Here is a 13,894-nt window from a genome sequence, read left to right as displayed (position 1 = left end):
GGGAGGTCCTTCACACACAAGGAGTGGGAAGCGATATATTATAGAGTGCGACACTCAGCTTACCATATGGGGCTCACGGACACTCTCACGAAGGTGGTGACCTATTGGTATTACACACCGGAGCGGCTGTACGAAATGGACAGTAGCAAGGACCCCTTATGCTGGCGGGGATGCAGGCAACTGGGTACCCTCCCACACGTACTCTGGGAGTGTAGATTGGTGCAGGAATATTGGCGTCAGGTACTGGATGACGTTGACACCCACTTTGACACCGAAATCCCACGCTTCCCTTCGTATATCATCCTGGGGCTCCCCAACGCCCTGACCTACCCCTTACGATCACGAAGGGGACGCTTGATGGCCATAGCAATAGGCTTGGCGCTGCAGAATATCCTGGCACATTGGCGCTCGGCCATTACTCCCACGCACCAGGGCTGGCTCCATCGACTGTGGATGGTCTTGGGTATGGAAAGGCTTTCTCTGAATAGAGCGGGAGAGGGGGCGAAGTATGCTGAACTTTGGCAGCCGTTTCTGGCCCTTCTGTCCTCAGAGTTTGTGGAGGTAACATGCCCGAGATACCTTAGATTGTTGAGGTTGACAGAGACAGGCCGGGAAGGGAAGGGCACCAAATCCGTCTGTTAGGTTGTTAGACGATGCCGTAACGCCAATTGGAACGAGACCATGGACCAAGGGGGAGGGTGAAGGAGGGCATGGGGGGGGCAGGGAATGTTGGGGGGGGGGTTCACGGGGTTGGGGGGAGTCGGGGAGGGGGAGGGTTAAGTTTCTTGAGTTTTGGAAGGGGGTGGGGGTTTGTTGTTTGAGTGTGTCGACCACCGGAGTTGTACGGCTCTTGGGGCGGGCTCCGAGCCGCTAAGGCGAAAGGAGGTTCAGGTCTATTGAGGGAACAGTAGCGGTCACGACAAAGTACTGCAACGCTTGAAACGCGGCCGGCCCATGACGGGTTGTAGGCGGCTTGCTGTGAATAATTCGCTTCTGGAAATGCAGTATCATCCTGGCCTCCCTTTATTGTACTTGAACCCTAGTTTTGTAACGAACTGCTTGGCAACCGCTCACACTTGTTTGATGATCATTCTGTGTTGACATGCTCAATAAAAGATATTTAACACTAAAAATAACTACTAAAGTCGACAATGTGCTCGGGTTATACTGTGATGGATGAGCATGATGGATGAATTAATTAATGAATGAGTGAGTGACTGCACAAAAGGAAGAATAGGTGAGATCTCGCAGCAACACCCCTTATATCATTATTTATGAGCCATTTGGTGTTATTGACCGTAATGTTCACTCCTAAGGTGTCACTTATAATGCACAACTTTATTTTCATTAGAGCGATTCTAAGGTACGCTTTTCATGTGAATCCTCAGAGCTGTTGAACAATATGGCTGTAGTAGGAGGGTTCGCAGAGGTAAGTTAAGGCTAAGAAGTCCTATACTGAAGTTTTGTGAAGTTTCATGTGGTTTTGGGGCCAGTGTTGGTAATTAATCTTCCTGCTAAGTTTTGGAGTTCCTTGTGACAGGTTGAATGTTAAGGCTGGAGTAAAGCATAGCAGTAATGCAGTTGTGTGAGGGTGTAAGTGTATGGTGGATGGTGGATGGGTCCGATGTCTGTGCAGGGTAAATAAGATTTCATTGTCCAGATGTTTGAAGGAGATGCTCCAAAATGAGATGAAGACGTTTATTTGTAGTTCGAGGGACAGGTGGGTGTACTGTATCCCCCATGCTTTTGTGGAGTGGAGGAGGTTGTGGTTGAAACATAAGGAGAGGTAGTAACAAAGAGAAGTGAGTGCTTTGGGAGAGCTGGGAGTCAGGGTAGGCTGTTTCATCTAAGTTTGTTTTCATTCATCCAGGATTGATTGAGTGGGTCAGTGTTAGTTTCATGGAAGCTCAAGTGGATTCCAGAAGGGAAGTGTGCATCATGGTCATGCATGTGGAAGCAAAACCAAGAAGGTCTTACTACATCAGCCAGTGGGCACAGGTGAGAGCATCAAGGTTAGGATAGAGCATTGAGGGACACTGAAGGTAGAGGTTACTGTTTAAACTCAACACGCTACAGACAACATGAGTTGTATGGTTGGAGAAATATGTTTCATGATGCAAAGGAGATAGTGAACCATGGCTGATTCAATGCTTTGGACGGGATAGAATCTAGAATTGAATGGAACGAGCGGGCGGGGCGTGTCTTGACAAGTTCTTGGCGTTAGCATCTGGCTATACCTAAAAGAATCTTGGAAAGGACAGCATCCGCTAAGTCTAAGTGTGCTGGTAACTGAAGATCAGGAGTGGGTTTTTTAGTTACAGTTTAATCCATTCTAGGTTAGAATATATGAGGTGACATTTTGAGTAAGTCTTAGCTAGAGTTGTTATGCTCAAGCTTGGGGTTAACCTGCTGCCTTGGACTATTTTAGGAGAGTTACAGCCCGAAGATTAGCCGCATGGGTTTGCATTTTGAATGGTTTTTGCTATGTCCCTAGCCTACCCTCTGAAAATTCTATAGTTTTATATACTAACGTATAGCTGACCTTCATTTAGTCCTCACCAAGTTCTAACAGCAGAAAAGGTCTTATTTGTGCTAGAAACCATAACTCAGCCAGGATGGTTTGATACTAACTGCTCTCGTGCATTAAGAGATCTCTACTTTCTCTATTGGTCACTGACTTCCGATAATTCTCTTCCTTCTGCCTGTAGTGCCTTTCTCTTCTCTGAGTCAAAGTCTGATGATAACAAAATAAATCCTGGTTCCCAAAAAACACGAGTGCCCTTGATGGCTGCCTGCAAGCCCTGGCGTTGCACAAGCACTGATCTCAAATATCACTCACTGATGTGTTTAGCAGTCAGACCATGGGTTCTGTTTTGTGCACAGGAGACGCCCATAGATGTTTTGCGTATTTTTGTGCTGTGAACATTGCCCTCTTGCAAATTCCAAGAGAGATAGTATGGTGCCTGCGGATCATCCTGAATGGGGAAGTTACCATCTCACAGTTTTGGCAATAATAGGGTGTACTGTGGTGTGACAATGCTGGTTATGAAAATGCTGGTAACGTAACAGGAGACCGTGTCTGATCTCTTGATACTATTAGGGGCTTGAGCTTGGCCCTAATCCTATAATGATGTCCCTTGCTTTCGTCTCATGAGCTTGACTTCAACTTCTACGTCTCACATTGTTTTTTTTCCCACAGAACAACATCCCGCCAAGTGTGATGACCCGACGGAATACATACGTGTGCACAGAACGCCCGGGCCTTGATCGGAACTCACTGTTGCAGAATGGCAAGGAGAACAGGTACCATAGCTAATGGCTGCACAAATAAGCCAGATCCTTTTCCTTTAATAGGCGCCTGGGTAGGTTTGACAAAGGCTGGAGATAAGGGATTTGACTTGGCCTGGGCCTCTCACTCGAACTTATTGATCATTGAAGAATGAAGTGGATATTTGGTTTCTGTTGGCATTAGTGTGTGAGATTAGGATAGGAGTAGATGCTTTCACTGAAGTGGCTCACTGGTAGCCAGAACAATCGGTGGATGGTTGGGCGCCAAGGGAACTTTGGGTTTGAGTAGTGAATATAAAAATGGTGATTTAGGTTTTTATGCTCCCTGCAATCAAAAAGTGTAATGAAAATAAATAAATTACACATAGTATAGTGTGGTCCTAATGAGAAAGTGCTTGTACTCCATGGACACCAGATGTTCATGGGGAAAGAGTTGTAGAAAGAGGGCGTTTTTGACCTCATGAACAATTCAGAATGGTGACATGGGTGTTAGGATGTAAGCTTGGAGGATGAAATACAGGTGCCATTGACAGTTGGAGGTTTTGCAGGGTGCAAGAAAATGAGTAATCTCTGTGATTAATGTGACAATTGCAGGAGCTTCACAGTCCCGTGGTGATGCAGGCAGGGTGATGGAATGGACTGGTTTGGAGGTAGATAGGATTACCTGCCTATTTCCCAGTTTAGCCCAGTAGTACCCTATTCTGCTTCCCTTTCATTGCACCATGCAATATCTAATTTAACCCAACTAAATTATGTGGGGCATCGTTTTCTCTACTCTGCATATTGGGATAAGAAACGTGGTAGATGCTTGAGTTCATTAGGGCATATTTGATAGAGCATGATAGTACCTACCCACCATGGCTACTCTGGTTGGGGCTTGACAGTGGCAAGGGTAATAGGTGCTGGGGCACCGTAGGCACTTCAAAGGAGTGGGGTGAATGTAGTGTTGTTCTTTGGCGCAGTAAGTACTTGGCAGTTTTGAAACCCACACTCCTTGCCTATTCTGACAAAGGCAAGTGACATTGATATTGATACCAGGGCTTCCACTTCACCCACAAATATTGGGACAAATAGAGGAGGCTAATAGGGTTTCATAGTTTTCTGGGTGAGGGGAGCAAGAGGGTTGTTGAGCTACATAGGCTTTTTGGGGTTGCCTGGCAAGAGAATGGTTGGACTCCAAGGAGGAGAGAGAGTGTATGCACCTCCATTTCCTGGAGTATGTACTTGATGATGTCTTGGTATCTCAGAATGCATGCATCTGGGAAGGTAGAGTGGCCTTAATGGAGGTGAAAACAAAGGTCAATCGTTTAATGTAAAATCCCTTCTGAGTTCCATAATGCTCCAAGTGTTAATTGATGCGCTCAGGTAAATGAATCCAATTTAAAGGAGCTAGACTCCGCTTGAAGCCTTGCAGAGCTTGATTATCAGGCACCATCATGAACATTTATTTCTCCACATCAGTTTTTACTCTCAATTTATGATCACACTTTCCAGCTTGTTCATTACATCACAAGCAAGTGGGTGTTCAGCCGCTCTACCTGTCAAGCACATACGCACTTTATTAGAAGCACACGTTTTTAGCCTTGAGGATGGGTGAATGGCCCTTTCTGAAGAACCTCCCGGAATGGCGCCGGCCGGGTGGTAGCACTGAATGCAGGTTGTGTGGCTACCATTCTGAGACAATGGAACACATTGTCTGTGCATGCCCTGCGTTGCTTACGCAGACGGTCACTGCTGTGAGGCCAAGGTATAACGTTGGGAGTTCGATCTTGCCGCCAAGCAATAATGGCCGCTCTTAACCCTGACAACACCAAGCTAAACATTGGGCTTACGAAATTCGTCCATAAAGCGTCAAAACTACTTGACGCCACAATCTCATCCAAACCCTCCTCCCCATAGCACGGCGGCCGAGTTAATGGACTCAACAACCAAATCAGAGACTACAAGAAATTCAGAGTGATGTCCTTCATCAGAACATAAATAGACCTTAACGGCCCCCCGAATTTTAAGTAATTTTAAATCCTCAGTTTTTAACATTTATCAAGTCATTTTTATCGTTCAATTTTGTCATGTTTTAAATTGTAAATGGTTTTTTACAACCAATCAATAAAGAGTATTATTATATCACAAGCACATAACTGTAGATTAGATATATGATCGGACATATCCAAAACAGATCGTACATGTCACAAAGCCAGCAGTGCAGTGCACAAAGCAAAACAAACTGCTGAGCAACTGACATTGTTCTGAGCTGTGATGAAAATGGGAAACCCATCCAGTCCCACCTCCCTTACTATGAGATCATAATTCTCAGAGTTCAATTAATAAGTCAGTGCGACCCAACCATCTAAAATTGCCACCAATGGCCCCCCTGCAATTAAAATAGTGCTCATCCTTCGTATCACACAATGGACACGACCGTTTTTAGGATGGACATAAACATGGTACTTGAAACAGTACAATGCAGATTCCAGTCTGCAAGGAAACAGCATCTTTGTCGCCCACATCCCAGACAAACCACTGCTTAATGAACACTTACTACTGTCTGATGTGTACAAAAGTCAATTACATGACATTACCCAGTTGATTACAGAGCACTGTTGTGGTAATTCCAAATGGTATTGATATGTTCTGCATTTTCTAGTTTCTGAACAAGTTCTCAATGTGGAAGAGAATCTAGCACCATTTTCAGGTACCCACTCTATCTCAAAATCGGTGTGCATTTGGAACATCCTTGAACACTAGACCCTTCATAAGTGTTACTGTACTGTGCATGATTTTAATGGCATGTTTAGATTGATATCATTTCAGTACCTAGCACTGAATTTACACATCACAAAAAGCTGTTATGTGTAATCATTCATCTTATGTACATTGAAATGATTTCAATACTCCTGCTCTCTAGTTTTTTAATCTGGAATAATTTCAAATGTTAGGAAAACAACTTCATTAGGGTCAGCTAGAAGCCTGTTCCAGGTAGATACTGCAACTGTTCCAGATAAGTACATGTTTGAGGCATAGAGCTGAAGATTGTACACTTATGCAAAGATTGCCATCTGGTGTTGGGCTCGGATGCTTGCACTTTGTTATCTTGGAAGAGTCTTTTGTAGTCACAAGATAGGTGACTCCTCCTTTGGACGATAGTGTGCATTTGAATCAACTCCATCCTCAGATTGTTTTTTTTCCGCCATCGGGTTCGGATGTAACTTTTGCGCTCCGGTTCGGCACCGTAGTTCCATACCTTTTCTCACGTGCAACTAGCTACAATTCTACGGTATTGTTTTCGATCGCGTAATCTTCCATGCGCATCTCAGCTATTCGATTCAAGTCGTCGACGTGGGCCGCTGGGCCTATCGACGCCACTCGGGCCTACAGCTCATGGAAAGGACTCCATAAAAAAAATGTCCCCAGTGTGGAGCGAAATTACCACACAGTGACCATCACAAGGTCTGTAACCTGTGTCTCTCTCCCGAGCACGACGAGAACGATTGCCAGGCCTGCGCCTCTTTTCGATTCAAGAAGACCATCCGTGATCGCCGGGCCCGACGACACATCATGGCGCAGCGAACAGCTCCGGCACCAGTGGACATCTTCGATGAAGGCCCGATGTCCCGGAGGAGGATTCTGAGGACCTGGAAATCGTATCCGAAGCAGACGATCCAGGCTCAGACGACCACATCACTCCTGGTCAATGAGTGAGTAGAACTGCTTCTACCCAAACTCCACCCGAAAAAAAGAAGGCCCTGGTCAAGACTTCGCCTGCTGGCCCGAGTCGCGACCGAAAACATGCTTCAGAAGCCCCGCCCCTGAAGTAAAAGTACAAGCCTTCCGGTAGCTCGGGACCCAGCGAACCGCACATTATTGTCCCGCAAGCTCCTTCAGCACCAAAAACGGGAGATCAACCCACTCCCAAAAACAAATTGGCACCGACCACCTCGACGCCGAAAAAACCATCGGATCCGAAATCCAAACCCTCTGAACCAAAAAAGATTTCCGACTCCATAGGTAAGCCGAAGGACCCCAAACCATCTCCTAAGGCCTCGAAGCACAAATCCAAACCCAACTCGGACCCGAATAAGTCGGCACCGAAAGCGGTTACCGAAGAGGCAGAACTTTTTTGACTGGATCCTGTCGATCCAAAGCAGAAAAAACTCCATATAAACCCCAAACCAAGACATATGAATGCTGTTCCACATAACAAGAGGAAGCTGGACACACCAGACACTCCTGCAGTGCATGTGAAGAAAAAAGATTGTGCCACTTCACCTTAAGACCCTCTTCTCCTGTTCCTCCCCCTGAACCTGTTCTTCCTCCTAAGCCTGTCCTTCCTACTGAGCCTGTTCTTCCTCCTAAACCTGTTTCTTTTCCACAGCCTCCAAAACTCCCACCTCCTTCACCACCACCACCACACGATTATGATGATGATATTTTAGGGGTGGGGGAGGCAACAATGACCCTTTCACTGACCCTGATATGGACACTGATACATCACAGGACGATTGGGAAGACTATAATCACCCAATAGATCCCACAGACCAACCTGATCCCCAGCCATATCTAACAAAACCATCTCCCCCAGATGACAATATTGGCTTTGGTCAACTTTTAAATAGAGCTGCTCTCTACCATGGCGTTCCCATGCATTCAGACCCAGCAGACGAAGACTTCCTTCTAGACACCTTCCAATAGTCACAAAAAAGTGTTCAAATTCTACCAATGATAAAAACTGTCATTAAACATGCTCCCGACATATTCAAAGACCCGGTCAGAGATAGAATTCTTAATCCCAGAATTGATAAAAAATATAAACTCCCCCCCTACCGATCCCACCTACATCAAAGAGCAGCTACCCTTAGACTCACTAGTCGTAAGTAATGCTAAGAAACACGCCAACTCTCAAACCTCCGGTGATGCACCACCGCCAGATAAAGAATCTAAATTATTTGATGCCTCTGGCAAGAGAGTTGCTGCACAAGCAGCTAATCACTGACGCATAGCCAACACACAAGCATTACTTGCTAGATATGATAGGGCTCACTATGACCAACTAGAATACCTACTACAACATTTACCTGATCAATACAAAGACCAGGCAAATGATTTAATTAAAGAAGGCAAAATAATCACTAACGTGTAATCCAATGTGCCCTTGATTCCGCTGGCACAGCCTCTAGGTCCATTAACACTAGTGTGCTACTCAGAAGACATGCCTGGTTACGAATCTCAGGCTTTAAGCAGGAGGTACAAACAACTATCCTCAACCAGCCGTTGAATCAGGAACAACTCTTTGGACCCGCTGTAGACAGCACTCTAGAGAAGATGAAAAAGGACACTGAGACTGCAAAATCCATGGGAGCTTTACAGTCTCCAACTACACGCAGTTCCTTTAGTCGCTCCTTCTATAGAGGAGCATCCAAAACCATTGGAGCAGACACTGCCTCCTCTTCATACAAAAACACCACACAAACATGCCCCAGCGGAGGATATTTTAGAGGTGGTTACAGAGGAAATAACAACAAGGATAGAGGCCGAGGTAACAACAATACTCATGCCTCCTGTGAGAAGTTAGCCTGGCATATGATGTCCACTAGTTCTAGTGCATGAGTACAAAACAGTGTTCACAAGGAACTCATTTAACTTCACCAATATGTACTTTTGCAACTAAAGTTGTTGATCTGCTTTAATCTTAATCAAAATTTGAAATGTATAAATGACCTTTCATCAAGTCATAGTATTAAACAGAAAAACCCTAGTACTCCTTAACAAGCCCGCAGAAACTTTTCATTAAAGTGTACCTGGCTTCAGCCGAAGCAGGTAGATTTATTTTGAACATGGGTATGAAAGTATGTACACATTAAAAATATTTTTATATTTTTCACGTTCGAAGTGATGTTTTGACCCTACATGTAGTGACCATAACCCTATCTCAGTGAATATTCTGTGGCATAATTGGACATTAAGATGGTTATTGGTGAATTTGAAAAGGAAAAAAAAGAAAAGGACAAGCTGAATAAATTATATGATAAATAATCCAAGCTGTCTCTCTTGTTGTTGTCGATGGCGTTTCGTCCCTCTCTAGGTACCGGGTCTCATCAGGACTGTTTACAGAACTAAACACTGTGAGTCTGCCTAAGATAACCCTTCCTCCACATTGTCACAGGGTGAGGACATAAATAATGTGCGTGTTTAAAATAAGTTTAAAATAATGATTCCCTGATTATAGGTCTGAATATTCCTTTGCAGCCTCGACTGCCATCCAAATTGATAATTCATATACTGGTAAGATTATACCACCTCCTAATAGGCTCCGTTCTCCCTCAATCCTGTACAATACCATTATAGTTATACATTGTCCCCTGCTTAGCCCCCAGATAAACAGTCCTACTTCAACATCGGCGACTTCCTTGCCACACTAGATCTCAAGAACGCCTACTTCCAAATTTCCATACACCCTGCCCACAGGAAGTATCTAAGGTTCATACTGGACGGACAACACTATCAGTTCAAAGTCCTTCCATTCGGGGTAACCACCGCACCCAGAGTGTTCACAAAGTGATTTGCGGTAGTAGCAGCACATTTACGAAGACAACAGATCCATGTCTTTCCATATCGCGACGACTGGCTAATAAAAGCCAAATCGTACAACCAGTGTGTTAATCACACTCATCAAACCATCCAGCTGCTTCACAACTTGGGATTCACAATAAACTACCCCAAGTCAAATCTTCAGCCCTCCCACATACATCAGTATCTAGGGGCTTCACTGGACACTTCCAGAGCTCTGACATATTCCAATCCAGCCAGGATAGCCAGTATGCAAACACTAATAAGCAGATTTCAACCACAGCATTCCCTCCCAGCAAGGGTATTCAAGCAGCTCATAGGAATGATGGCCTCTTGCATCGTTATCGTTCCTCATGCAAGACTTCAGATGCGCCCCTTAAAAGAATGCCTTGCACGTCTGTGGAATCAGGCTCAAGGACAACTTACAGATCTGGTGTTGGTGGACAGCCGCACACATCGCTCTCTGCTGTGGTGGAACATACAAAATCGGTCCAGAGGGCGGCCGTTCCTAGAGCCGGTTCTACAGGTAGTGCTCACAGCAGACACATCACTCACCGGCTGGGGAGCCCATCTCCTAAACCACACAATTCAAGGCAAATGGACCACTCAACAGAAAGTGCTCCACATCAATCACTTAGAACTACTGGCAATATTTCTAGCAATTAAATCCTTCCAAGTACATCTATAGCACAAGACGGACAATATGACCGCCATATATTACATTCAGAAACAAGAAGGCACACATTCTTTGCAGCTGTCCCTCCTCGCACAGGAGATGGGCCATTCCACAAAACATATACCTTCTCGCAGATCATCTTCCAGGAGTTCACAATCAGATTGCGGATCTCCTAAGTAGACAGGCACAGCAGATACTCAAATGGGACCTTCATCCCCAAGTTCTTCAACCATTTTTCCAAATGTGTGGTCAACCAGACATAGATCGGTTCGCCACACACGCAAATACAAAATGCCCAACCTTCGCCGCCAGGTTTCCACACCCGTTGTCCAAAGGCAATGCGATATGGATGAACTGGTCAGGTAGATTTTCATACGCTTTTCCGCCACTCCCACTGATTCCCCTGGTAGTACGCAAGCTCAGACAACAGTCTCTCAAGATAATCCGGTGTCTCCCACATGGGCGTGCAAACCGTGGTTCACAACACTGCTAGAACTCTCAGTAGTTCCACACCAAAAACGATGCCTCTCCCCCACATTGCTAACGCAGAACCATGGAGACGTAAGGCATCCCGATCCAGGTCAACTGAATCTAGCCATCTGGCTCCTGAAGTCCTAGAGTTTGGTTACCTTAACCTTGGACGGACTGTATGAACATCATTAAAGAAGCCAGACGCTCTAATACTAGAGCTTGCTAGGCAGCAAAATGGAAAAGATTTGTCATCTACTGCAATAACAATAAAATTGATCCACTAGATGCTTTATCCATGACATCATTTGCTATTTGTTATCTTTACAAAGATTTCATCTGGCATATTCATCCATACGGTTACATCTAGCTGCACTTGCTGCATATTTACAAAACAGACAACACTTGTCATTGTTTAGAGTACCTGCAATTAAAGCCTTTATGGAGGGCCTTAAAAGAATAATTCCTCCCAGACTACCACCCTCTCCGGCGTGGAATTTAAACATTGTTCATACCAGGCTCATGGGTCCCCCATTTGAACCTCTACATAATTGTGAACTACAGTTCCTCACATGGAAAGTAGCTTTCCTTGTCGTATTTATCTCTCTTAGAAGGGTAAGTGAGATCCAGGCTTTAACCATACAAGAACCATTCTTACAAATACACCCTAATAAAGTGGTTTTCAGAACAAATCCAAAATTCCTTTCCAAAATCATCTCTGCTTATCATCTTAACCAATCAGTTGAGTTACCAGTGTTTTTTCAAAAGCAAGACTCTGTGGCAGAGATAGCTCTTCACACACAAGACGTCAAAAGAGCCCTGCTTTATTACATTGACAATGCCCTTTGGAAAGACAAAAAAACTGTTTATAGCCTTCTCCCCACCTCATAAAAGTAACCCCATCTCCAAAGCTGGGATTGAAAGGTGGATAGTAAAATGCATTCAAATATGCTGCAAAAAGGCTTAACACACATTAACAATTCCCCCTAGAGCACCTTCAACACGCGAACTAGGGGCATCCCTGGCATTCTTAGGGAACATTCCCTCAGATGACCTATGTAAAGCAGCGTTGTGAAAGAACAACAGGAGATAAAACCCATAGACTGCGCTGGGATGGGTATAGAATTTATATAAGAGACAATTCCCAACAGGTTTCAATTTTAAGGCAGTTCAATAGATGTATGCCTACAGCATTACATAAGAAAGAAACAAGGAGAATTGTACAAGTTAAGAGCTTATAATTCACCAATTCAAAAGAAGGGGCATTTAACATGGGGATACAGTTAGGCATCACCGTACTAGTCATGATTACAACATTTTTTAGGAGCCAAAAAATGTCAGGATCAGGAAGTGCTGGTTTATGGTGACCCACCATCAGCCCCCGCCTTCCACCCTTTCCAGACTGTATATCAACCGCCCCCGCCCATGGACCCAGGATCGAGGCGGCTACCAGCGTGCCCATAACTCAGACGGGACTCGCTACCATCTGGTTCACTCTCTGCAACCACCCAGCAGCCTTACTCGTATGTCGCCATAAACCAGCACTTCCTGATCCTGACAACCCCTGTCCTGAAGACGATCCCTACTCACGGGGATCGAAACGCCGTCGACATCGCAGCTCAACTTGTTGGCACATTTAACATTTTTGGCTCCTAAAAAAAGTTGTAATCATGACTAAAGTGACTAGAACCAAGTCTTGTTGAGCCATCACTGTACATTTCTTTGTCACCTTGCGCCGTTCACGCTGTTCACGTTCAGCACTTGCACCATCACCTTTGCTCTAATTGTATATATCACTATTCACCAAGTGCTCTCGGGTTGTCACATGATTCCCTCTGTACAGTGCTGCCTAACTGTATCTCCATGTGAAATGCCCCTTCTTTTGAATTAGTGAATTATAAGCTCTTAACTTGTACGAGTCTCCTTGGTTCTTTCTTATGTAATGCTGTAGGCATACATCTATTGAACTGCCTTAAAATTGAAACCTGTTGGGAATTGTCTCTTATATAAAAAAAAAAAATGTAAAGCAGCAACATGGTCTACACCATACACCTTCACCAAACACTATTGTGTTGATGTGCAGGCTAAGCAACAAGCTTCTGTAGGCCAGGCTGTTCTTAAGACACTTTTTCAAACTACTGAAGCACATACAGGTGACTACCGCTAGGGGAGACACTGCTGTACTTTTTTAAAGATTTATTATTAAAGATGTATTCATTGTTTACCTAGAGATGACTAGCCCTCAGCCTCTGGTTCTTCTGGGCATTTATTAGTCCAAGATTTCCAGTGCTAGCATTTACTCGGTCTTTCAGATGCCCAGCAGTTAAAACTTGCATACCCATTACGAGATCCCTACTGACAATATCAACAGGGCTTATTACTCCTTAACCGATTCTAAAAAAGGAGGTTTTCCAGATCTCCTTGACAAGCATGATCAATTAAAGAACCCTGAAAGTTTGCATGTCGTCCATCATGTGCATACCACCATTACTACCGACCGAAACATAAGCATACTTTCAGAGATACCAAGATGGACAGGTCACACATTTTTCTTGTCCCAACCCTTTCTCAGTCCTGTAACCCTAGCCAGGTGCAGTCGCTTCCAGCCTAATATATTACAGTGAGAGAAGTAGCATGACGGAGATGCCCTGAGGGTTTTTGATCATCCTCGGCTCTGAGTACCTTGAAACTACAATAAAGCCTATATCCTTATCTCCCATTCGGCGGTAACCCACTTCTCAGCTGGGCTGGTTTCCTGCGAGTTTGTGAATGATTTGCCACTCGTAAGCTGACTATAGCACAGGATTTGATCATGGTGCTGTGTTAAAACAGTGGAGTGCATTTAAAGGTTTCTGCATTTCTATTTGGTTTTATGAAGAGATCTTTCCCCGCATGAGT

At 44.6% G+C, this 13,894-nt stretch overlaps 1 protein-coding gene across 3 annotated transcripts in view; it reads left to right on the top strand.

Annotated features, from left to right (window-relative positions):
* MARK4 (microtubule affinity regulating kinase 4) overlaps positions 1–13,894 on the top strand; it is a 608,126-nt gene that overhangs the window by 393,843 nt on the left and 200,389 nt on the right. For all 3 annotated transcript variants that reach the window (XM_086938381.1, XM_086938382.1, XM_086938383.1), the window contains exon 14: positions 3,200–3,303. In XM_086938381.1, the coding sequence (XP_086794507.1) occupies positions 3,200–3,303 (104 nt within the window). The remainder of the gene's footprint in view (positions 1–3,199; positions 3,304–13,894) is intronic.

This window comes from Lissotriton vulgaris, chromosome 9 (genome assembly GCF_964263255.1).
Source record: "Lissotriton vulgaris chromosome 9, aLisVul1.2, whole genome shotgun sequence".
NCBI lineage: Eukaryota > Metazoa > Chordata > Amphibia > Caudata > Salamandridae > Lissotriton > Lissotriton vulgaris.
The sequence above is the reverse complement of the archived record's forward strand: the minus strand, read 5'-3'. Positions and strand labels throughout refer to the sequence as shown.